The sequence below is a fragment of the Grus americana genome, chromosome 10, assembly GCF_028858705.1.
Source record: "Grus americana isolate bGruAme1 chromosome 10, bGruAme1.mat, whole genome shotgun sequence".
In the NCBI taxonomy this organism is placed as follows: domain Eukaryota; kingdom Metazoa; phylum Chordata; class Aves; order Gruiformes; family Gruidae; genus Grus; species Grus americana.
This window is the reverse complement of record NC_072861.1, coordinates 12936358-12962514: the sequence shown is the minus strand read 5'-3', so window position 1 is coordinate 12962514 and position 26157 is coordinate 12936358. Positions and strand designations below refer to the sequence as shown.

Sequence of the window (26157 nt, the reverse complement as noted above, 5' to 3'; positions counted from 1 at the left end):
TCCAAGAGAAAATCCTTTTGTTGAACATACCGAAGGACTAATCTTGTCAGAACGTAACCACAGACTGCCTATATTGCGTGAAGTCAGTGAACTTCTGCCACTTAATTTTACATTACATAAAAGGAGAAATTCTTACATTTATGACAATATAGTTTTCATTAGAAAGGCAGAGAAACTGAAACAAAGAGAACTAGTTGGAATGGAGAGGATTAAGCGGATTGCCCAAAGAAAAGCAATGAAGCTAGTGAAGGTCTAGAGGCAAGTCTGATGAGGAACGGCTGAGGGAACTGGAGTGGTTTAGCCTGGAGAAAGGGATGCTGAGGGGAGACCTTATCGCTCTCTACAACTATCTGAAAGGAGGCTGTAGTCAGGTGGGTGCTGGTCTCTTCTCCCAAGTAACAAGCGATAAGACAAGAGGAAATGGCCTCAAGTTTTGCCAAGGGAGGTTTAGATTGGATATTAGGAAAAATTTCTTCACCAAAAGGGTTGTCAATCATTGGAACAGGCTGCCCAGGGAAGCGGTTGAGTAACCATCCCTGGAGGTATTTAAAAAGACACATAGATGTGGTGCTTAGGGACAGGGTTTAGTGGTTGGACTTGGTAGTGCTACGTTAACGGTTGGACTTGATCTTAAAGGTCTTTTCCAACCAAAATGATTCTATGATTCTGATACCACCTAAACACGATGACAACACTGAGATTCACCAGTAGTTCAGATGCATAAGTTGCTTGAGCACAGGTAGGAGTAAGTGAAAGTTTAAAAACATACATGGTTTGGCACTACTGAAAACATCCATTTAAGAAAAGGACTTAAGATTCTATTTTAATCAGAACTTTCAGCATGCATCCAAAATAAAAGTTAGATATTTAATTATGTATTCTTGACTTCTATGTTGGAAAGTAAAAATATTTATCCCACTCACTTTTAACTTTGATGTCTTCTCATGGAGCATCATCATTTCATTTCTAATATTCACTAACTTGCTGTGATAGTGTTTAGCTTCTGAAAACTTAAAAAACCATACCAGTTAAATCAGTGACTGTCAAGTTGGAATAGTTGTTTTTATAAAGCTACACAGCAAAACAGCAATCAAAAATACAGTTATTACCAGAACAGTTTGATAATGGATTAAACACGTTCAAGTTTATACATATAAAGTTTACATATTACATGTATTAATACAGAAAACTACCATATCTCAACAGGTACAGCCAATAATCTACTTAATTAAGATTCATTAAACAGAATAAAAATATTACAATTTTATGCACCATCTAGCAGTGTTCTGTGGACCCTTCCTGCTAGTCTGGAGAGGTCCACAGAGCTCACACTGGAGCCTCAGTCCTACCGAAAAACGGCATATATTTGCTTCAGCTACTGGTTTTGAACAACTAGACAATACCACTGGCTCACTGAGCCTGCTTTTTCTTCCCAGTGCCCTTCCTATTTAAGGGAAATAGGCTGGTTCCACACCCTCTCCAGCAACAATTTGTCCCAAATATCTGAAGTGGTTGGTTCTCTTCCTGTAGGTCATTAAGAACAAGGAAAGTCCACAAGTTGCTACTAATGCTTCAGCAAGAAAATCTACACTAGTAGAGATCTAAGAAAGCATTAATAGTACTTACCAAAGCATCGATATCAAGAATGGAGTTACACTCTCTGAATTTTGAAATTTCTTGTTCTAATGTTTCCAGTAATACCACTTGGTTCTGTCTGAAACAAAAAAATTGTATAAAACTGAATTCAAGCAGCACATATACTTTTCAACCAGCCATTTAAATAAACACTACTTTGGTCATAACAATATAAATACATGCTTCCCAATATCAGATAATCATTGCTAGGTGATTTCAATAAAGATGCAAGTAAATGGTTTTACAAAAATCCCAGCTGAGTACACACAAATTCAGCTGGGATTATACAGCATGATAAGACACCCAAGATGAGTATCTGAAAACCCTGAGCAGGCACTCTGCAGGTTGTACTGAGTAAACACCCCAGGTTGAACAAAGGCAAAACCAACTAGCTCTTTACTTTCCACTCAGTTGCCTCTGCATCATGCTGCAGGACTAAGTTACTTCTGTAGAGAACTTGCATGGATCCTTGGTGCTTATTAAGGATCTTCCATCCCACACAAATCAGCTAAAGTCTTTCCAGACGCATGCTGTCCTTGGCAGCAGCATAACTGCATCATGCATTGTGAAACCCAAACCAATGTACTCTGCAAAACCCGAGATGGCTCTGTGTAAAGCCCTTCCCAGTATCTTTGCATTCCTAGCAGATCCAGTCTGCACTTGAATATAAACTATTCTCAGTTACCAGTGAGATGCCAACATACAAAGAATTCTTATCTGTTTAGCTCCTTAATTATATTTTCTAAGTGTATTTTTTGCAACACAGTTTAGAGACTAGACAACAAACACCACACTGCACTACAAGCTACCCTGAATATGAACTGCATCTCTGCAAACAAAATAAATCTAGCTTTCAGCAGACTTTCCACTACAAAAATGATCAAGTATTTAAGAAATCTACATGCTTTCTGCTATACCTGGCTTAGGGGATTTTAGTGTACTAGCTTTATACATTCTTCAGTCAAAGTTCTGATAGGCTACACTGCAGCTGCACACCCCCCCCCCCCCCCCCCAGTACTCCCACAAATCACTTAACTATTCAGGATGCTATAGTCAGAACACAGAAATGCTACAATAAACTATATCCAGTTAAGGGTAGCTAGAACATTATATTGAAAAAAGTGGCAAACGTATGCACATATAAGAAGTTGGTTTTAAAAATCTGCTTACGTAAGTTCCTGTAGTGCTGATTTTGATCGCTGAAGATCAGGCAAATAATGAGAAATCAATCCTTCAGTTAGCTGCTCCACAGCGCTCTCATCTATTAACGGCAGATCTTCTACTACTCCTTCATCTGGAGATGCATCACTAGGACCTACACCAAAGAACAGCAAGGTTGAATGCAACAGGTTAGCATGCACTTCAAGTTTCACTTAGAGCAACTATATGTTCCTGTTTAAAAAGTAAAAGCATTTAAACACTGAAGTTATAGTTCTTTGCACTTTATCAACTGGACTGTGCTTCCTTTTTCCTCCTCCTCTTTATCTTTCCTTTATTCCCAGTCCTATATCATGAGCTTCCTGGTGAACAGTTTTATCCGAACACCAGCACACTAGAAAGAGAGAAATAAGAGTATTCCAAAGACATTTTATAAAAAAAATTCCAAGTATTCCAGTCTACGGGAGAAAAAAAAGGAGTGATATGAGTTGTTCTGGCTATGCATGAACAACACCTAAACATTAACATGCTCCCACCCTTTGTTTTCGAAGTTAGAGAATAAACCTAGGCCTACCAAATAAAGGCCTTAGCCTGTCACTCAAAACATATGAGGACCTCATTAAAACACCACATGGTGATCTCTAAAAGTTTGCAAGAATTAGTTAACAGTTACTGTGAATTTTGTCAGGCCAAGCTACCGTGATTGCTTGCGTTCAGAGCTCTCAGAAAACAAAAACCCTTTAATCTACAGGCCACACCACACGGGAGTAAAGGACGACAGCGGCACGCATTTGGTTTCTGAGGGAACGCAGCCCTAAGACTTCTGGCCGCTCTCCCCGGGGGCAGGCGGCCAAGCCAAAGCCCAGTCACGGCGGCGTGCCCCGCGGCCGGGGCACAGGGCGCTCGGCTCTAATCGGGGCCGGGGGCGGCCGCCTGCGGCCCCAGCCCCCTCCTCGGACCTCCCTGCACCCGCCTTCCGCCCGGCCCGGCCGCCCCTTACGTACCCAGCGAGCGCCCGGGGCTGACCACGGCCGCCGCCGCCTCCTTCACCTCAGGCCGCTCCGGGACGCTCATCGCTATCGCTGCCAGCAACGCTGCCCGGGCTGAGGCCGAGGCTGCGGCAGGAGGAGGCGGAGGCAGGGCCCGTCCGCCGCGGGAGGCAGCGGGGGTCCGGCTGCCCTCACCGAGCGGGGCGGCACGGCGCCACCTGCCCCGTGCCCCGCCGTCTCACCATAAAGTCTCCTCAGAGCGCACCTAGCCGGAAAGGCTGCCGCTCCGGATGTGGAAGTGACGTAGTCACTGACGTTAAGAGCCCCGGCCGCTCGGCGGGGCGGTGTCGCACTCGCTGCGCTGTTTCCCTCGGTGGGCTCAGGGCGACTCTGAGCCGCCCCAGGACGGGGCCAGCGGTGGCGTGGGGCCCGGAACCCACAGGCAGACACCTGGGTTACGGATACGTGTACTGGGAGCGAAACGGGTCTGTCGTAGTGACGTACCTGTATTTTGTTGTCCAGCAATCAGGCTGATCATTCACTGCTTTCAGCTTTTCTTCCTTAGTAAATAAAATTATGAGAGGTAGTTTTTGTGTCGATAGCTGTCTCTCGAACTTGCCCAACAGTCTTCAAGAGTACCAAAAACTTGCAAATGTATTTTAAATTATTTTTAAATAAAAAACCCACACCTTTATATGGTATGATTTTTCCCCCCTCTTTAGAAAGGTCTTTTCAGGAAAGGCGAACACAACTATGGAAAGAAACCAATGAGGGAACTACTCAGAAAGTGTTTGAATGTAGTATTTCGATAAAACCCCAAACCTTCAAGATAAAATTAAATTCAGGTAGTCCCACTAAGGCTTGTCAGAAACACAGAGACAAAAAATGGACTTTTGAGATGTCAACTTCTCAGTTGCAACTGGTTAGCAATTCTACTTAAAGTCTCTTTCAGGGGGAAAAAAGGAAACTTTTTTGGAAAGTTTCCCTGGGAAAGGCTTCTCAGCTTCCAGATGGAATTTCTAGTAAGAACAAGTTAGATAATGACTCTGAAATAGTCTCACTTGAGATGTGGGAGTTTCAGATTTGTGCTCCTGCTTTGCATGTTCCAGGCGCTCCCACGTCTTGCAGAAATAGACTAAGGATTGGAATGTAAAATTGGTATCTGTTTTTCTAGACAAGTTAAAATTTAACTATTTATCAACCCAAACGCTCCAAAAAAGAGACTGATAGAAAGTCTCTCATTCCTTTTCCTCTACAAAATGTTCTCTGTTTCACAATAACTATTTCCCAAGTGCATTACCAAGTTCATTATCCTGTGAAGGATTAGATAAGGTTTTATTCTAAGAGAAAAAGAGGTTTGAAAAGGAAGTTAAGTGAACCCTATAATAAGGAATGTAAACATTTGGTTCAACTAACAAGAAGCACAGTTACCTGCTGGTCTAAATACTTAATTTCAGGGAGCTGTGCAAAATCAGTACTAACATTACTATTGTTATTTAAAAATAAGATACCATGCACCAATAAACTCCATAACCCGTGGAGCCATACAATGAAACAGCTTTAATTAATCAGAAAGAAAATCATGCTGAGGACATCTCCATGTACTTAGCTGAATTGGATTTATAGTCCCTGCACAGCAACAGAGCTACCCAAAGGAGGCTGAAGAACCCGGACTCTTCAGCTGATGGCTCTTCTACCCGTCCCTGGGCAGCAACGTTCCTGAATCTGTGTTTAATGTCCTGGTACACTTCCTTCCTTTCTCTCCTGTTCTCCTATAGTGCTCTGTTGGATTGCTGCACTTATTTGCTACTCCTAATCTTACAGCAATTCCACACTTACTCTCTTGTCCAAAGTTTGTACACAACTTTCTAGCTTTCTTGCTGAGGTCTTACCCTCCCAGCAAGATTGCAGGCAGATATGCTGGAAAGCTGTTAAATTTCAAACTATTGACAAGACAAATGCCTATGTATGTGACACTGTGATGGCAAATGATCACATTTCCTTTTCATTTTATATTGTGGCAACTGCATTCAGAAACTTTTAATGTAACACTGTCACCTACACATTCTGGATTTTTTTGTTGTAACTGATTTAAGCAGTTACATATATAGTAACACACACACCCTGCCCGAGAAATCTGAGTAAAGACGGAATGAGTTAGCTGGAATTGTATAGCAAATAGTATGTTTTAAACCATCAGCTTTGCAAGTGCTGTATGACTTCAGGGATGACAGTATGAAAAGGAAATATTTCACATTAATAGGTAACTTCTTAAAGGCTTTCTGTCCTATTAAGTAAACGAGACTACAGAGTACAGCCTGGGCTATCATAATAAAGAAGTAGACTGTAACAGGCTGTTACAAAAGGCTCTGTTCAACAGAGGTTCATCTTGACAACAGGACTTGGTTCTTGACAACACTTCAGAAAAAAGTGGTCTTATTCAGTAAAAGGCAACCCTTGGTACACCGATTTAGGGTCTTAAGTCCCCCCAACTTACTACACTTCCTCAGTACTGGAACTTTCTGTTTCTGTAGAAGGAGCAGCAGAATGGAGCATGAGCCTATTCCTCAATCCCCAATGCAAAGCCCAACATTTTAAGACAGAGTTTTACAAGCAGTTGTTTTGGCAGCTCCTACCTGGCTAGTCATTCAGGCCTGTGTGTCCTTGCTCACTTGTGCTGGTACAAGTGGTGAAACACAGAGTGAGTTAAATCACCCAGAGAGGACAACAAAAACATTAAGAATGGCTGAACTGGAATACAGCTGGGAGCGCTTCCCTAGGCAGCAAGGCTGGCTTAAAAGGTTCCCAGCCTTGACTGCTCATTCTGACTCCCACACTGACTGCCCCCTCAGCTCTCATACGGATGTCTGTGCAAGCTGTGATCTCAGAACCAGTCTCAGTTACATGTACAAATATATCCCAACCCCCTCCAATATGTATTTTTTTAATTCTGGCCCAATTCAGGGATGCAGTTCATCATCTGGCCCCAAAACAACTGTGCTGATAACCCTGCTGGGGGAATTACAAGGTGGGTGAACGGGCCAAGGATGGCACCTTTTTAGCCACCTGAGGAAGAATAACTTGAGATTACATGCTCAGGACAACAGCCACATGATAAGTAGCAAGGGAGCTCAAACAAAGCAAGCACAGTACTGTTTATTTTTGGACATCATTACTGAGAACAACAATAAACAATCTCCACCCAAGGCCAGTTTACCACACACAACTCCTCTCCTGCAGGGCCTGTTCCAAGAAAGGGCTCGCTCCACGTCCTGCAGCACTGCCCCAATGCGTGCCAGAATCTGCTATCAGCCCTTGAACAGAGAGGGAGTGCCCTTCTCCAAAATCTAGCAGTTCTATACAACTCTCCAGTCTTTACTTGGTAATTTCCTTCAACTGAGTCAAAAAACAGGATATGTACTTTCCCTCAGGCACGTATGTTTTTTCCAGAAATGCTTACGACTTAGGGAACTGACTGACAATTTGGCCATGGGTACAAACTGGCCCTGAATACGTGTAGGCTGATAATTAGAAAATTTCTAGTACTCAGACCAGCGAGCAGGGGGACTAACCTCTGAACAGAATTAATAAAAGCAAAAATCTAAATACTTTTTTAAGGTAGAGCACGATTATGAAAGGAATTATATGACAGCAGGGCCCCTGAGGTTTGTTTGTCCCTCCATCCTTTAAGGAATGTTCAGAAAGGCACACGTGACTTCCTACAACACGGCACTGTGCTAATGGGAGTTATTGGAAACGGTGTAAAGAACCATGCCTTTGACAGGGAGAGAAAGAAAAAAAGCTACACAATGCAAACTTGTGACTTTTAAAATTTGAAGCCAGAGCATGCAACTATGCAGGTCAGGCTTCCAGCGTACATGAAAACAGCTGCTTGTCTATCAACAGAGCCTATTTAGATTTTATGGCTTTTACAGTTAAAACTCTCTACCTTGCATGACATTGAACACAAACACATGTAGGGATGGGAACGGCCTGTCGGGCTACCACGAGGGAAGCGCGGGTGCCGCAAGGCTGGGCGCTGCTGACCGCCACCGCACCGGGCAACCCCCTCGCCGCCCTCGCAGCTCTGTGGTCCCACCACTTCCACGGCCGGTGCAGGGCGCGGCGAAACGGCAAGAGCAGGACTCGAACCTACGGCTTTTCTGTGCCGGCGGCGCAGGCGCAGTACCAGCGGCCCGCGGGCTCGCAGGGGATGCCGGCTCCGGTCTGCCGGCCCGCCCCCTCTCCGCCCGCTGCTGCCGCCCTCCGCGGGGCTGGTCTGGGGGCAGCGCGGGGCGCGGGAGCGCGCAGGGGTTTCGGCTGAGGCGCGTATGCCCGGAGCGCGGCGCTAATGGATGTGACGCGCGTGGCGGCGGCGGCGGCGCTCCCCCTGCGCCGGCAGGGAGGCGGCTCTGCGCCCGGCGCCGCCTGCCCGGCCGCACCGTGACCGGGACTGCGCCGGCTGAACGCGGCGGGCAGACGGGCTCCGCGGGGTGGCCCGGGGCTCCGGGGGTGACAGCACCCGTGGGGCCTCACAGCTCGGTGCCGGGCGTGGAGGCGGAGGGCCGCGAGTTACCGGGAGGCGGTGGTGGGGAATCGCGAGTGCCGGGGCGCTCCGCGGCAGAGCCCCGCGTTGCGTTCCGGACGGCCTGCGCCGGGCCCGGCGGGGCGATGTAGGCGACATGCCCTGACGGGACGACGAACGGACGGACGCCGCCTGCGAGGGGGAGCTGCGCCAGCGGAGCCGCCCGCGGCGGATCGGCCGCACCAGGCGAGGCCGCCGGCGCCGCCGCTATGGCTGGGCCCGGCCTCTGGACGAGCATCAAGTCCCTGCTGCGGAGGAGCGAGGACCCCTTGTTCCTGAACGACTCCAGTGCCTTTGACTTCTCGGACGAGGTAGGGGACGAGGACTTCCCCAGGTTTAACAAGCTGCGAGTGGTGGTGTCGGACGACGCCTCGGAGACGGCCCCGGAGACGCCGGTGAACGGGGCGCCCCTGGGCCTGCCCTCCGACGACGACTCCCTGCTGGACCGGGACATCGCCCTGCGCAGCGCCCGGGCCGGCTGGCCGGACCCCTGCAGCAGCTGCAGCAGCCGGCGGGAGCGCTCCAAGCAGAGGAAGGTGAAGAAGCGGCTGACGCTCGCTGCCCTCCTCTACCTCCTCTTCATGACGGGGGAGCTCATAGGTGAGTCGGGGGTGTTTGTTGCCGTCTGTCCGGCCCGAGTGCCTCACAGCCTGTTAACGCTGCTCCGGCCTTGGTTTTAAATACTTACTAAGAGAAACCATCTCTCATTTAGAGAGATCAGAGATATTAGCTGCAAGTTCAGAGAGAAGGAGCAAAGTCCACCTGTATCTTCCATGCAAGAAAAGAATGAGGAATTTGCAACTTCCCTTACCTGAATCTCATCAGTCTCCCCCAAATGGCATAAAATATGCATTTTCTTTTTGTATGTTTAATGGCTTTTTATTTCTCCTTTTAAGTTTATAAGCTTGTAAGGTGCAAAGGAAAAGTGACATTTCGTTACAGACATAAATAAAAGAACAACAAAAATATATAAAATAAACAAGAACAGTTTCATCCTCAATATTTTTAAATCACTGCCATAAAATCTTGCTGTGTTTGCAACAAGAGAAGAAGAGGGAAATACAGTTGCTAAGCGTGACATTTACCATAATAGCAAAACTGCTATCGGGGTATTTGTCCTTATTCACCAGATACAGCAATACACTCCGTTACTTACAACTGAAAAGACAAATTCTAAGCCATCAATAACAATCCAGGGGAGAAGCCACTCTCTTGACAACTTCCTGCTGTCCTGCTGTGCCCCAGACTAGCATATGCTCCAGCCAGACATCAATCATATGAGCAAAGTCAATTAGAATAATAGGTATTTTAACATTTTCCATTACAACACATAAGACTACCAAGTAGTTTGATTAAATTCTTTGTGGTTTTTGTTAGTACTTGGCAGAAGTATGGTGGGTTTTTACCTGAAAATTTGTTTCTGTATAAGCATCTGGTTGTTGGTCAGAATGAATCTCGTCCTCAAGTTCAGCTTTTATTGCTCCCCCATAAAAGCACACTATCATTTGCTGTTCAGGTTGAAGAGAACCTGTGCATTATACAGCAGGCTGTACAAAATGACAGCACTTTATTTAATAGGCTATAGCAGCATATAAAGTTGAAGGTCCCTTGGATGCATAGATGAGCTATTAAATGTTATGCCTTTGCCATTATCTAATCATTTTCACAAAGGATATCTTTTAATCTCTGTTCAGTTATCAATATCAGTATCCTCTTACCATCTGTCTTTTGGATATGCCCTTCAGTGCAAGTGTCTGCTTGGTGCTACTCAGCCTCCTGAAGAATGAATGCTTAAACTCTCTCATCCACTTTTACCCAATTTGAAGTAGTGGGGAGCATTACACAGTGCCAGTACATTGATGTGTGTGTTGAGCGAGGTCTCTCTTGCAACTATAACAATTAATTGCCTTTAAATTACTTTCTTTTTAACATACAAGTCTAAATCAGAGCTAATCAGATTAATTATTGGCTGTAATTCACCAGAAAAAAATAATCAAGTCACAAAGTAAAGGAAGTAAAGAACAGAGATGCCTCAGCTATAGTAACACAGGCCCTACGTCCTTCCTCCTCACTTATGCAAGTGTGGTCAGTAATGACTGAAGATCTGACATTTGCTCATGTGAAGTGAGCTCTTGGATCACTTGTCCTAGAACAGTTGTGAATTGTATCTTAAAGACAGAAACTTGGGAAACAACATAGTATTGTATCTCAGAAGTAGACATTCTTTACCATGAGAGTGATTTTATTTGATTGTATTCATATCAGAGTTCCTCTGAAGGGCCCCTTACTGAATAACATGTCTGACCTGTTGGCAGCTTGTTGCTGAAGTCACTAAGAGTGTATCTGTCACGGGCTTCAGATCCCATTCACGCTATTGTAGACCTCTCCGTAGCTAGTGCAGGGAGAGGTCTAGGAGTACTAGGTGTTGAGAATAAAAATACTCTCTCATCACTGTCACATCATCTGTTGTTCCTCCTTTACAGCCAGGACTTCTGCAAGCTCAGCTCAGAGTGCCAGATCTGTCTGTACAGAGCATTAGCACTGTAGCGTGGGCTCATCTTCCTCAGGTTTATGTATGCTGTTACCAGCCCTGTTTTATTATTTGGGCACTGAGGAAGACAGCACTAAGGGCCAGACTCATAAAATATTCAGGCATCCAACTTCCACAAATAAATAGAGGACTTGGGTATCTCTGTACTTTTGTGGATCTTGACCTGAATGACTTGTCGTAGGGCAAGTAATCATCATCATCATCATAAGTAATTAAAGGGGGAGCCCTCAAGTCCTGGGTCAGTGCCCCTTCTGTTTATTTTGCTCCAGCCCTGTATTGTGTTCTGACTCACTGGTTTCAAATTTTGGAACTTTTTGAATTGATACGTAGCTCTGGTATTTGGGAAATTTTGTTTGATCATATAGCACATTTTAACTGACTTCTTTCTATGATCCTTGACAGATTTGAATTTCTGAGGAAAAGGCAGAAGACCCTATCAGACAATTAATTGTTCAGTAAAAATCTTTCTGCTATCTGTTACTGATGTCAAGATAAAGGAAATCTTGTTTCAGCAGCTTTTTTGTGAAATCTTGGTTGGCGTATTTTTTCCAAAGTATAGCCAAGCTCATTACCCCAGTCCACCTCAGTGTTTGTTGTTTAATTGGATGAACAGTCATGGTAAAAGTCAGGTAACAACTTACACTTTGTGGGAACCATTTTCTATCAAGATATGAAAAACACTGCAAGGCCTAGTTAGCTTTTCTGACAGGGTTTTTATCTTTTCAGCTATGTTTAGAAATTTCTAATTGATCATCCATGAGGAGGACTGCTGTCCTTCACAGGTCACTGAAAACAATGGTTGAGCCATCAAGCTGTCTATTTGTAAAGGTTATAGATGTCTTTTTTTTCCCCAAGTTGCCAATCGTGTTTAAACAGCCCTTGACAGTACCTTTAACCAAGCAATGAACCGATACATTTGCAAACAGAGAACCTTTGATTTTAGAATTAAATAAATCTCAATTATGTTTTCTTAATCCACATGCTGCATTACAGTTAGCTTCAGTACCTGAATTCCTTCTTTATAATTTTATTTTTAAAATCTTTAAAAGTGAGAGACTAGTTGAAATAATAGAATTGACTTATCTTGGACTGAAGTGATTCTCAAAATTAATACACATGAATTAACATAATGCTTTAAATTATCATATTTAATGTCCTTAGATATAAATTATTGTTTCTTCTGTGTTGACTATAAAAGAGGCTGAATTGCACATTTCTAAGTAATTTTTTTAAAATTATGTGAAAACACAATTCAGAAAGGAAAGGCATAACTCATTTTATTAAAAAAGCTGCTGAATTGCTAAATCTTAAAAACTCATTATTTTTGAGCTGTGATGGCCTTTGGAAAATTTCAGCATCAGAAGAATTTGACTTAAACTTATGAACAACTGAAGAAGGGGGGATAGAGGGAAGGAAGTAACTGAAATGTGGTATAGTTACCCACAGTACAAGCAGTACTACAGGATCAGCCATGCTGCTTGTGTTTGGCTGGGGAGGAGAATGTAGCTCTGTCTGCAGGTGTGTATGTACAAACACCCACAGCCATACACACACACACACGCTTTTTATGACTAGTCTTGAAAGCAGTCAGCCAGTTATGAATTTCCCTTTGCTATTTCCTCATTGTCAGCCTCTTCACTAAGACAGTTTTAATTGTATATGTATATACCTTTAGTTGAAATGTTAGTTGGGAGTCTCGAGCCTGCCAAATAGCACACCAGCTGCGTGCTTTGCTCAGTAGAATTTACAGGCTGAATGACAATCTCAAGGTAAAAAGAGAAACTAAATCAATGCTAAGTTGACGCTAAAGATGGGATCTTTTCTGAGAAAATGGGCTTACCTTCAGGCATATGGAAGACAACAAAGCCTGTCCTTGATTCCCCTTTGGATAAGGGATGCTTAAAGAGTAAGGCGCATTGTTTAAATCTCTCACCCATCCGAAAGTAGCATTAGCAACTGAATTGGAACAAAGATATTAACCTTTGATCTGAGGTTATTTCTCTCAATGTAGCTCATTATTACAAGAAAAAATGATGGTAATAAATAACAAAGAAAAACGCCATGCAAGTGAAAGTTATTGTCTGCAATATATATTGGCAGAACTTATACACCCCTGCCAGGACAGGGAATAATGAAGGTTAAAAGATAATGTAATAAAAATACAAAGGAGGCAGAGTGAATTTCCTTGCCATTGAGTCATTACATTTCTGTCCCTGTTCCCCAATGTTAAAATATTTAACAGATGTAGTTTAATAAAAGGTCAGCTGATTAAACACATACACAATAATATACAGAGAAAAGATACAAAACTATTTTGGGCCTGATCTTGCAAACGTTATGATACCAGTAGTCTCTGTGAGAATAACAGGAGTGAATTCTTCCTATGTTATTCTTAACAGAAAGCACACTTCACTGCATTCGTAACTATTTGTAGCTTTAAATTATAGCATGGCATTTTGACTGTAATGGCAAAAAACCCCCCCATTTAGTGATTATAGAAGGGCTCTTATGCACTTAGTGCACTGTTCTGAACATAAATAACTGTAAGCTGTGCCAAGAGGGTATTATTCAGAATCATTAATGTCATACATCTTGACTTTTCCAACTTTGTTTTCAGGTGGATATGTTGCTAACAGTCTAGCAATTATGACAGATGCACTCCATATGTTAACTGACCTTAGCGGTATTATTTTGACCCTGCTTGCTCTCTGGCTGTCTGCAAAATCTCCCACAAAGAGGTTCACTTTTGGATTTCATCGTTTTGGTATGTAGATATCAATTTTTGCTATTAACAGAGTATTTTAAGCAACAACTGTAAAGATCATCTAATTCTAGAAGAATAGGTAGCTAGAAGGAAAGTAGCAACAAACCTAAAAGTTGCTTTATGCTGTAACAACCTGACTCAAGTGTTCTTTCACTGGCCATTGTGGATCCACTACATAGGTTGTATTGCCATAAGGGAATAAATGAACAAAAAAAAAATTTACATTTTAGACCTCAGCCAAAACTGAAGGTTGATGGCAGAGTTTCACTCACTGGGAGCAGGACAAGTCTCTCCATTTCTGTGGAATTTACCATATACAGAGTTAAATTACGAATGATTGATTCTTCTTCCATCTTAAAGAGGAAGGTTGAGGATTTGGCTACACGATGACATTGTAAATATGACTTCCTACAAATGAACCATGGCCTAAAAAGTTTAAAAAGGGTTCAGAGGAGGGAAGCTGTCCCCACCAAGAACAAGAGTGGATACACAGCTGTGTTTCACAGCCCATCCATAGTTACTGGGCTGTTGCATTGGTCAGGCCCCTGCACACCTTTGTGCTTTGGAATTGAGGCTGTTGAGCAAAAGAAGGACATACTCTTTGGTCGCTCACTGCTGTACCACTGTTACTGCTTGTGTGACACACTGAAGAGCTTGTTGGTGCAGAAGCGATATGTGTCAGTCAGTTGTTCACAACAGATTATTGCCAGTGCCCAGGATTTACGAAGTCTCATTGACTTCAGTAGAATTATGACAGTGGAAAAAAGTCCTATTCAACGTGAAAAATGACATCTTAATCCAGAACTAAAAAGTTTTGTAGAGCATATTATCAGAGAGCTCTGCCCTGCCAGAAGCCGCAGAAATCAGTATTCCTCTTGCACTCCCCATACTACACAAAGCAGAGGTAAAAGTGTCCCATGGTTTGCAATACAGTAAGTTACTTAACCTCTGCCCATTTTAGGTGTCTGTAAAAAGAAGTATAAACAGAATTATGTACTAAATCTTGGAGGGGTATTTTCAAGATTCATTACTTCATGTTTAGAAATGTAATGATGATAAAAGGTGTTTTCATGTGGTTGCTAACTGGATGTAATAATTCATAATATATAGCTGCAGGTCTTGTAGACATTTTACCAAATGCTTCAACCTTTATTTCTCATGAAATAGATCACTTCTAGTGTCAAGTTTGCTATCTCTGCTCTCTACATTCTACAGTGTATATTTTTCAAGGAATTTGAAAAAGTCTTGTCTAATCATTATTTGCAATTCTTATTTTGGCTGCTAGAACAGCAGTAGAATTTAACAACTCCATCACTCCTAGTCATTTGTCATCAGTTAGTCACTAATGCATGAATGCATAACTCTGTACACTAGCAAAGATCTTCAGGGCTTTAGCAAGAAAGCCTTAACAATGCCAGCATTTCCCATTACAAACTTTTCTTTCAAGAAGTTTTAATTTTGCGATAGAAGCTCACCTAATACTGAAACCTGACCTTGCAGGTATGCCCCTAGCATTTGCTCATACTCTCCAGAAGGATGTTTGCTAGCATTTATACATACTTTAACCCTATTCAAAAATAATTTGAGTAGGTTATATGTCTTTATAACTTTTCTAAATCCAAATAGTACATACATTGAACATGCCATGGCCTAGCTTAAAACAGGAGTTAATCTTAAGAAAAATAAATTTACTTAACCATTAAAATCTTACTCAGTTCTGTAAATTTTCACTGACTCTTCAATTAATTTGAGGGCTTCATAGCACTTTGCAAACAGAAATCCCTGAGGATTCCTGCCACCTCACTTGCTGTATATATTTTTTTTTTCCATTTTGCAGCCAAGAAAAATACTGGCCAGACTGATCCAATGGCGGCCCGTGGGACAGATCTGGCCCATAGAATTAGTCCGTATCACCCACCATCTTCTCCCTGGGAGAAGCTACAGGGAGCAGCTTCTCAGTTCTGCAACAATCACTCCTTTGCTGCTGCCCAGGTGGTCAAACACCACAACAGGTTGCAGAGTCTCCACAGTTGGAAATACTCAAAACCCAACTGGACACAGCTCTGAGCAACCTGCTGTAGTTGACCTGGCTTTGAGCAGGACTACACAGTTTCCAGGGGTTCCTTTCTACCCCAACCATTATGTGTGAGTAGCAGCAGTGCAGCTTTCTGGAGGAGGAAGAGGAGGACTATAGCCTGGGGGTGGGGAGAAGAGTTTCTGTGGCTGCAGTGAGGAAGGGGAAGTGGGTAAACATCCTGCAGGAGACCCCCAAACCTTGACCTAGGCTCTGCAAATACAGAAGATGGGGTAGTTCAAAATTACTCTATGCAGTTTTTTTTAAGTCACATTTGTGACATTTATTTACCTGATTTCAGGCACCCCGTCTGAACGCTGTGGCCTGAGGGCCCAGTTTCACACATCAGTGAATGCTGGCAATGGAACAAAGCTGCTTCTAGGGTATATCTTCACCGTAACACATTTTTCTAAATAACCTATATGTAAGAAGCTTATCAGCAAATAATATGAGCTCAACAATAGCTTGCATTTCATGAGAGAGATGTTAAAACATGACAGAATGTTAAAAATAGGATACAGATTGAGCATTTGTCACAGAAAAAAGTGGTGCATTTTTTTTAAAGCTAGGAATATGTGCAAGAACTCTCTCATCACTGACCTGTTTTGCATTAAGTTTTAAGATAATCTATACATACAGTAAGCATGAAAACATTCTAGTGAACAGTGTTCCTGGTGCTCATTATCACTTTTGTTTGCAGAACCATGAATTTTCAAACTCATTCCCATAAATATTGCATTGTAAAGACAACAGACCTATTAGTTGTCTTGTCAAATTCCAGAAGGAAATTAGCACTAATTTTCATTTATTTGAATTATCTTTGAATACATAATATGTATGCTCCATCTTCAGTTTTCTTCCATTTTCAGTGGTGAAAAGGGAAGCTGACAGATTCAAAAATAAGTTAGAAAAAGTGAAGACAAAATAATGGAAATTGCAGTCATGTCTAAAAAGGATTATATTCTTGAAGCCAAAAATAGTTCTGTTTCACCACCAAGTGGAGATACCTCCTTCACAGCAAGACACTGGGCAGATTTAAGCATAGATACAGAACCTGGCATTTTTCCATTGCTGCAGAGTCAATGTTAGTAATGACAGAATCAGTCAGTCCACTGAGACAGTGCATAGCTCATTTCACATGAAGTGAAAGATCTCAGCACAAATCTACAATGCTGACATGACAATGACTCCGAGAGAGAACGTGCAAGGAAAACACAGGTTTGCAGAAAACATGGGTTTAGATTGTAAAACCACAATACATTATTTCTCTGGTAAATGCTAAAGTGCTATGGCTTCAAAAATTTTTTTAAAAAGCATTCTGGAAAACCTTCTAAGCAGTGTATTTTTTTTTTTAAGGCTGTTGCCCTGAATAATCTGCCTGCTTTGTAAAGAACATTACCACTTGCATGGATATTTCCAGGATTTTCATGTTGCTCTGAAAATATCTGAGATTGTGACAGTTGCCTCTCAGAGCCTTGTTAGTGCCTGGTTACGCTGGTACTCATCCAGGCATTGACACGCTACTGAACAGCTGAATGCGTTGGTGTGAGTTTCTTCTCCCATCATGATGTTAAAAATTCAGTGTATGGATCAAGTGATTTTGGTGATCTTAAAATGCTTATATAGCTGCATGTTTTTTACTGTCATATCCAATAAATAAAATTAAGGCAGTTCGGTGTTAGAAATGGCACCTTCTGCAGTAACCAAAGTCATACTACACACTGACAGATTTAAAGCAGGGGGAGAAGTGAGGCAATTCTCAGATCAGTATTCTTAGAGCTATGGTACAGCTAAAGGCAGAATTTTGCCCTTACTGGGGAATAAATCAGGGCAACCCATGTGGAACAAGGGGGAAGAACAAACATTACAGTTCCAAGTAAATAAATTCCAATTCTGATCCTTGAAATCACACAGGAAGGCTAAGATCTCGGTGATCCATCTGGCAAGATGACAGCAATGAGCATTACACATAATCATTACAGATTACGCAGGCATGGCTGTGGATTAACATGCAATACAATGGACCTAGCATTAAGGTTTTCTCCAGTGCTTTTTGTACAGCCCTGTATTAACTTACTTATAACAAAGCCAGTGTTTTCTCTGTCAGGTATCTTGCCTCTTCCCCTCTCTGCCCCCCCCCCCCCTTTTTTTTTTAAAGTTTCAGCTGCAACAGGGCAATCATTTTCAGAATATGAAGCTAGAGGGTAAAAGTATGTTTATGTTAAAAGGAATTTAGTAACCCATTTGACCATACCTGTATTCTTTATAGTAGGACCTTAAAACTATAGCATGGACTCATCCTCCTCAGGTTTACGTATGCTGTTACCAGCCCAATTTCATGACTTGGGTACTGAGGCAGACAGCACTAACATCCAGACCCATAAAATACTGAGGCCTATTGACCTCACTTCAGAACAGCAGGAACCTTGCAGAGAGCTGTAACCACTTTCCACAGATGTAAACAGCAACAGAAGGTGCAGGACAATTAAATATTAGGAGTTTTTATTAACTTTCTAATTTTCTCCTTACTTAGATGTATGTGCCCTTTTGAAAGTCCCTGCTGATCAAATAAAACTCCTATACCAAAATGTTGGTCATAACACTCTTACTTTTGTGAAATATGAGTATTTGGTAAACATTAGATAATGCTAACATAGCATATTACAGCAACATGGAAACTAACATTAAGCAATCCTTCATAGCTGAAATCCGCAATAAATAATGTACATACACATGTGGAGAAGCTTAGAAGTAATGTGTCTGACAAGTTTGTACTGTTCAGTTCCTTAATCTTTTTATAATTTTTTCTCCATCCTAAATACAAAAGAATATATAAAAGTAATTTCTAAATCCAGCTTAATACTGTGGACACTTGAAATCAACCTTTCTCTTATTTGTAGGTGGGCTGGTGATGTTTGAGATCATCTACCTTCCTCTCCCCTGGACAGGGCCTTTGTCTGTGACTTCTCAGGCAAAAGTTCTGGGTTGTTTGAAGAAGTCAGAGTCAACAGAGAAAACATTATTTGAGGGATATACTGATACGGAAGTGTGAAGGAGTCTATTAGAACAAACTCCATTTGTTAATCCTATTCTACGAGTTTTATTTACCGCACAACTTGTTAGTTGTGCATTAGGGTTTTAATACACATAAAATAGTTAAAATAATTAAGGCTCTGTCCACGTTCTAATTTGGAAATAGAAACAGATGTGAGACTCACTTTTGTAATGTTGTTTCCTTTCTGTTTGCAGAAGTATTGTCAGCCATCATTAGTGTTTTGCTGGTCTATATCCTTATGGCATTCCTCTTGTATGAAGCTGTTCAAAGAACTATCCATATGGACTATGAAATAAATGGCGATATCATGCTGATTACAGCAGCCGTTGGTGTTGCAGTTAACTTAATGTAAGATCTCCCTTTCTCTCCATTAACACTCATAAATGTATTTCTGAATAAGCTGCTAATTCATTCATGGCCTGTAACTTTCTCATGGGATGTAATTTTGCTGGACCTCTTCATTTTCAAAAGTAAGACAAGAAATCATACTGAGTATTACTTTTTGAATTCTTTGGTTTAAAGGAAAAAAAAAAAGCAACAAAAAAACCACCCACCAAACCCTAAAGCCTGTTTCTTGGAGTGTTTTTCTTCTTTCCCTTTCAGAATGGGTTTTTTGCTGAATCAATCTGGCCACCTTCACTCCCACTCCCATTCCCACCCTCATTCTCACGTACCTCAGTCGAACTCTCCTAACACAGCCCACAGCAGTAGCCATGGTCACAGCAGCCTTGCCGTGAGAGCAGCATTTGTACATGCCCTTGGGGACCTGGTACAAAGTATTGGTGTGCTTGTAGCTGCATACATCATACGCTTTAAGGTAAGGAATGGCTAGTCTGATGAAGGGGAGTATTTTTTTTTATTTCAACTCTGGTGATTAAATTAAAAAAGGGACTTGTTTTTGTTAAGTTACTAAAAATACTTTGTGATATTCTATTCTAAGTGTCATACATTCACACGAAATAAGCAAAGACTATCTCTGTTAATGCATTTTGTAACTATTCAAACAGAAAGAAATATTCATGAAAGTTGGAGCTAGTAGTAACTGCATTTTCTGAGTCACATTTTTATAAGTAAGCTTATTTTCTTACATCCTTTAACACTTTGGAACTTCCCTTACAGCCAGAATACAAAATTGCTGATCCTATATGTACATATGTATTCTCCATACTGGTGGTTTTGACAACAGTTCGAATTCTGTGTGACACAGGAGTTATTATTCTGGAAGGTAAGATCTGCGCACAGTCTGTAGTACTTTACATGCCAAATACCAGTGAGCATTGATAATTTTTTGACATAACAATCACCATATTTAACAAAGCAGATTGTGTCTGGAGACCTGTTTATCCTGCTGTTGCTTTAGCCTATTGGTTCTTGATGGCTCATTTAAGTTGCAGCAGTCTTCAGGTGTCTCTGACCTCTGCCAGAATGACATGTCTAGCTCTACTCACTCCATCTCCTGACCATAAAGTGAAACGTATAGAACTTTCTTGTGCATCTCAGTGGCTATCAGCTTAACTAAGTAGATATTTGCCCAGACTCAGTTCTATGCTTTCACTTTAATTACTTGTAAAGTTAAAGTGAATGTGAATGCATGTAAAAGGAGGAAGCAAGTTCAGGCCAAATGGCTGGACAGGTGGTTCACACCTGTCTTCCTCTTTTCCACAAGTGCAGTTGTATTATTGTGTGCTTCTACTGTTACCATACCGGAAGCCACAAGCAGACAGTGGTGCAAAAAGGAAGATGAAGAAGAAAAAAAAAAGAAAATTATTCATCTTATGTTCTGCTTTTTATCTCATGTGGTGACTTAGAGGGCAAGATGCCAGCAACATTCTTTGCATTATTAACTATTACTGCTTGATCTCATACTTTTACCTTATGAAAGTGAAAATGTCAGGGACAGGAGAAAGATCCTAGGTTTTAGCTTCAACTTCTAGCTGTCTCATGTGAGCTATTATTGACTTTACTTTTATTATGTTATGAGGTTAAATCAAGGACCTCAAAATCTTCATTGTCAAGTGCTTTTGCTGTCATTTAGGAGAAAAAATAAAAATCCGACAAAATGAAAGTTCACCGAGAAGGCAAAAATGGTGAAATTTGCTTAGGAAACCTCAGTTAGCTCCAAGGCAATAGCTAAGATTTAGCTGAAGAAAACAGATAAGACAAAATAATGGTGTATCAGGTTCCAGATGTTTGAGTTGTAGCTGTTTGCATAGGTATCCCAGTTGTCATAAAAATCTCCTAATTAATAGTGTTATTAAAAGTAATGATAGGTGGGCTTGATGTATGCTAGGGAATTTTTCCAACTCCCATTCTCTGGAGATCCTGAATGTAAGTGCATTTATATTGGAGACTGCTGTTACAACATCAGGGTCCTTGGAGTTGTATCAGCTTTCAGTATTAATTTTAACTTAAGTTTCATCATTATAATATGAATGCTAAGTTAAAAACTTAGATGATTATCTAATACAAAGAGATTTCAGCTTTTAATATATTTATAAGGCAGCATGGAAGTCTATCAATAGCAGGATGTGAGATATCAAAATTTAAGTCTATGTTTCCTGTGAAAGAGAAAGCTGTAGAAATAATACCAGGCAGTTAGCTAGTCAGTTATCAGCTAAATAATTTTCTGTTAATCTTCACTAGAAGGAAAATTTTGTTTAATATGAGACAATCCTAGACACTGAACTTTCAAAAGAGATGATACTGGAACTAACATAATTTAAAAGATAGTAAGGCATCAAGTTCAGAGAGGAGTCATCCAGAAATTCTGAGGAAATTTGAGAAGCAAGTGGCCAAACTCCTCATAGTATATATAATCAAGTTCCATAAAACTGGAAGATAAGCAGTAAAAAGCTATGACAGAAACAAAACTATCCAGAAACAGAGCTTATTCAGTATTTTTGTACTAGTTTTTGAGCCAGTGTTGGTAATCTAAAATTTTGATTCTGCCTTTTGTACAGCTAAGGTGGGGTAGGGAAGCTATAGATATGCTGTAGCTGCTGAAAATACTACATCCAGAAGGACTTTGGTCAGTGCAATCACTGATTTGCCAAGATGCCACACTGTAAGACAGAAGTCGTATGTGTGAACCACTGCAGATAGATTAGTATTAGCATTTGAAAGTGATACCAGTTACCTAAAGAGAGAATTTTCAGGAGACAGGAGACAGGCCCTAGCATTATCTTTTTTATTATTTTTTTTAGATTCTGACCTTAGAGTCTGGTCTAAGCAGTTACTAGGGGTTAGAAGCTGCAGTAAAAGTCTACACAAGTACATCACTCTAAAGGATCTAATGCTGGCTGTTGCCAGAGAGCAGATTCTGGACAGGACAAATTACATTTGAGACAACACTGCAATTCCTGTACAACTTCTGTATCCAGAAGTTATCCACAATTTAATATGCCAATTTGCACATTCTTCTCTACTGATAACTTAGAAGTACTAATCACTTCCAACAGCACAAGTTATAAGCTCTTTTGACATTGAGAGCTGTCATGACATTTTAAAGGCCACTGAGAGTTTGCAGAAGACAGAATTAATTTTATCTCACGTTTGGTATCACAGGAGTTCCAAGGCATTTAAATGTGGATCGCATTAAGGAAGACTTGATGAAAATTGAAGACATCTATTCTATAGAAGATTTAAATGTTTGGTCTCTCACTGCAGGAAAAACAACTGCCATAGTCCACTTGCAACTAGGTAAGCTGCTGTATAGCATAATTCTAGATTAAATCTAAGTGTAGGAAAAAAAACCCCCCACTTTTCTCTCCATATTGTTACTGAAGTTGAAGCAGGAAATATCATCTGAGGAAAAAAAATAAATCTACTAACTATGGTTTTGTAGAGTGCGGTATAGAACCCATTGGCCCAGAAGGACACAATCTAAGTGAAAAGAAAATGTATTCATACTGAAACGTCTAGTACAGCTTCTTTGGAGGAGGGAGGAAGAAAAAAGAAAGGATTTCTCCTCAGAAAGACAGGGTGAAGCTCTAATGTGGAACAATCTGACATATGAAAAATAAATATATTTTGCCAAAACATGGTGATTTAAACATCTAACAGTACCATGAATATTAATTCTTAGTAAGAAAACTCAATTTTTCTTGGGGGTGGGGTGGGGGGGTGGTGTCCAACACACGGTTTTATCAAGATGTGATTCTAGTTAGAGGATATAGACCTAAAGGTATAAAATAATATAGAGAGAGTACATATTGACCACAGAACAATATTAAATGAGCATGAACAAAGATTATTCTAGTTGGTAACGCTGTGATAAGTTTGAGAACAGCGGGATTGTCCAGGTTTCTTGATGAGTGAATTCTATCAATTATATTCTTGATTTTCCAGTTCCTGGTAGTTCATCTAAATGGGAGGAAGTTCAGTCCAAGGCCCGACAACTGCTGCTGAACACATTTGGAATGTACAAGTGCTCTGTCCAGCTTCAGAGTTACAAACAGGAAATGAGCAAAACCTGCGCAAGTTGTCAGAGTTCCAGTGCCTAATTTCATATGTTTTGGGAACTGCTGCCTTATTCTTTATCTTGTAGTCAAAGACTGAGAGCAATAAATTAAAAATTAAAATGATGAAATAGAAACCATTAATATGTGGATTTGTACCATGGAACAGCAGCAGGGAGAACTGGTGCTGCAAGAAGTGCAGTGGTTGCCCTGTGGAACATGAATTTCACTCTCCCCCTTGTTCTGGTTTATTCAATTTATTATGATTTTGAGACAAAGCTGTTTTCAGATTATTGTTTACAAACTGCAAGGTGGCTCTGCAGATACCTCACAAATTACAATATTGTCCTTTAATAACTATGTACCACAAAGTACCTGCACTCCAAATGGAGCATCAAGTATTCAGTATTTCAATTAAAGTCTCTAATGCTGATCATGCTAGGGTTCCATAATATGTCATGATCCCTGAATTCATCATACAGTATTTTTGCAATAGTAATTTTCATACAGTATCTTAAACTATAGTACATACAGTGCTAGTTGAATTCTTTTGGAAACAGTCTCTTTGGAAACACTGCAAAAAAACCTAGAATTTACTGTACCCAGACCAGAAAATCAGCTTTAATTTGGGCATTCAGAAATCCAGACAGGAAGATTCTTGCCCAGACTCCTGGTATTTAACTAGATACCCAACACTGGACCCAAAGCGTTTTAAGTGATCAGTTATCTTTAATGTATTTTAGAATAGGGTTTATACATTAGAAACAGGTTATTTATTTTACAAAGTTTTGACTTGTAAGATAAATTTATTATTAATAATCTTGAATGTCTAAACCAACATTTGATTCACATTAGAAGGCCAGTTGATTAGCATGCATTCTAATTATAATTAATAAGCATCTTGTAATTGATCATTTTTCCACAATTGTTTTGTTTTAAAAAAATCAAATGATAGAAACTATGCTTGACATGGACATACTCTCAAACACAATCTGCAGACGTGCAAAATATATGCATCTTCTGACAGGAAAGCGGGGAACAGAAGTTTTAGATATGTACTATTCCCTCGGTCACAGATCTCTGTGACCTTTTCATCTTTGCTTTGAGCACAGTATGGCAGTATCCTGGCAGGAATGCCACTGCAATAGCAGTCCCTTACTACCTAACTTTATGAATAAAGCAAAATCCAAGCACGCTCAGTAACCTAATGGTGTTGGACAACAATATCATAACAACCTACAGAGGTAGAAAGGCCTTTTCTTATTTATAGAGGGATAAGGCAATTTGAAAAGACTACTTTGAAAAGACTATTTATTCATCCTCGAAGTACACAAAACTGAACGGTGGAATCCCTGTACTTTGAATGTACACAGGATAACAAAACCTGACACTAAGTTATCATACACCTCCACGCTCAGATTTATGCCAGCTTCTGAAGTCATTTGCGTTGAAGAAGCTAAGGGCAACAAGAATGACCTGCAAAGTTCAAAAGACAGCAAGAACTTGGCTTCAAATATTTTTTCTTATTCTATACTTTAATCTTTATGCAGAACTTCCACCGACATAAAAAGTAGTTCTGTATGTGGATCAGAAAGTAAAATTTTTGACCAGTAACGGATATTGTGATACTCAGCTGTGAATACTTCAGCTATTGTCTGTTTTGAAACCTGCTAGGGTTTCACATATTTGTCAGGCTGATTTATACCTGCAATTGGTGGTAACACTCTTGGCTTCTTCTCTCCCCTTTTTTTCCAGGTAGGGGTCACATGATGAATTTCTAGAGGTGAAAACCGACAACACAGTATTAATTTGGACAAAGCGCACATTAACACTGGATTATGTTTGTATCTGTTCTGGCAAGAAATGGGAACACTTGAGTACAGCATGGGAGCACATACAGCTCAGAGGCAAAGTAGCACTGTGCTTGGGAAGTTAATGCTTCAATACAAACACTGTCATTAATTAAGCCATATCACAGTTCATGAAAAATGTGCATCCCATCCTTACAAACTTACTGGAAAAAAATACCACAAATAAACAACAGGTATTTTGCACATACTAATACTCAAAGAGGTTTTAATTAAATTGGGGTTTACAGTTGCTGTAATTAGAAGTTGAAGTACAGTAGACATGTATTGTATTTGGAGTTTTTTATTGTAAGAATTTACTACACATTTGTTTAATTGAAGAAAAAAGCAGAAATGTGTTGCTTTATTGTGGGTTTTATTAAGTCAATTATTAAACTTCACATTGTTGTCTTATAAAATATGAATTTGTATTGCTGTCTCATCCTCTTTGATTCTTACAGCAGCTGTTTTTTGAAGTATCTGAACACTCAAGCTTAACTCAGTTTGGAGATGCTGTATATAGAATTAATTATGTCTCCCTCTTTAGTCAGAAGAATTTAAGTCTTGTTATTTCCCATGCAATAACTGCACTTTAGAAAATACAAGCTGACAAAGTATGGTGAAGGAGCAGCCACAAAACAACTGACAAAACATTCTTGAAATCCTACATTCACCCTTGAGAGGCCCTTGTCATCAAGGCTTATAGACTGGAAGGAGTTCAGAGAAAAAGCAACAGAAGATGAAGTGAGAATCAAGAATAAAAGAATCAAGGCATCTATGTCAGGGAGACTGAAGCGTACATGCCCTGTTCTAAGGTCTAACTAAACTCACACGGAAATTTTTATCTATGTGGCCTACCTCTAATCCTTTTCTTATTCTTTTAAGTTATTCAGGGCACAGGTTGTCTGGCACTGCTATGTTTAATGTAAGAATCCAGTATTCTGAATCTGCTATTAATCAACATCAAAAGGAATATGCATATTATCACTTATAATACTCCTAGTGATGGAATAAACGAACACAAAAGAACTATAAAAATAAC

The 26157-nt window shown here is 40.6% G+C and overlaps 2 protein-coding genes across 10 annotated transcripts in view; one reads left to right on the top strand and one right to left on the bottom strand.

Annotated features, from left to right (window-relative positions):
- BLOC1S6 (biogenesis of lysosomal organelles complex 1 subunit 6) overlaps nucleotides 1-26157 on the bottom strand; it is a 41211-nt gene that overhangs the window by 2217 nt on the left and 12837 nt on the right. The window contains exons 1-5 of one of the 3 annotated variants that reach the window (XM_054837602.1): nucleotides 6419-6841; nucleotides 4287-4342; nucleotides 2806-2950; nucleotides 1627-1714; nucleotides 924-1010 (exon numbers count right to left, since the gene is read on the bottom strand). In XM_054837602.1, coding sequence (XP_054693577.1) covers nucleotides 924-1010; nucleotides 1627-1714; nucleotides 2806-2950; nucleotides 4287-4320 — 354 coding nt within the window. In that variant the 5' untranslated portion in view covers nucleotides 4321-4342; nucleotides 6419-6841. Of the gene's footprint in view, nucleotides 1-923; nucleotides 1011-1626; nucleotides 1715-2805; nucleotides 2951-3797; nucleotides 4074-4286; nucleotides 4343-6418; nucleotides 6842-24973; nucleotides 25046-26157 lie in introns of those variants that run through there. The other 2 variants (XM_054837600.1, XM_054837601.1) reach the window with 2 other exon arrangements.
- SLC30A4 (solute carrier family 30 member 4) lies at nucleotides 7995-25540 on the top strand. Of its 7 annotated transcripts, none has more exons than XM_054837594.1 (7): nucleotides 8001-8967; nucleotides 13536-13682; nucleotides 19006-19159; nucleotides 19415-19628; nucleotides 19931-20036; nucleotides 22376-22510; nucleotides 25024-25540. In XM_054837594.1, the coding sequence occupies exons 1-7, from the start codon at nucleotides 8577-8579 to the stop codon at nucleotides 25047-25049; spliced, it is 1173 nt and encodes a 390-aa protein (XP_054693569.1). In that variant the 5' UTR covers nucleotides 8001-8576; the 3' UTR covers nucleotides 25050-25540. The 7 variants fall into 7 exon arrangements, 5 of the variants coding, with proteins under 5 accessions (XP_054693573.1, XP_054693574.1, XP_054693569.1 ...); XM_054837593.1 differs by having other exon boundaries at nucleotides 8003-8967; nucleotides 23159-25540; XM_054837597.1 differs by lacking the exon at nucleotides 13536-13682 and having other exon boundaries at nucleotides 23159-25540.

Excerpts from the sequence above, each read along its gene's own strand:
- SLC30A4 (XM_054837593.1), top strand. The coding sequence starts at position 8,577 with ATGGCTGGGCCCGGCCTCTGGACGAGCATCAAGTCCCTGCTGCGGAGG. Across the intron at positions 13,683-19,005 it reads TTTTGGATTTCATCGTTTTG|AAGTATTGTCAGCCATCATT; the intron begins GTATGTAGATAT and ends TTCTGTTTGCAG. Across the intron at positions 22,511-23,158 it reads CATAGTCCACTTGCAACTAG|TTCCTGGTAGTTCATCTAAA; the intron begins GTAAGCTGCTGT and ends TTGATTTTCCAG.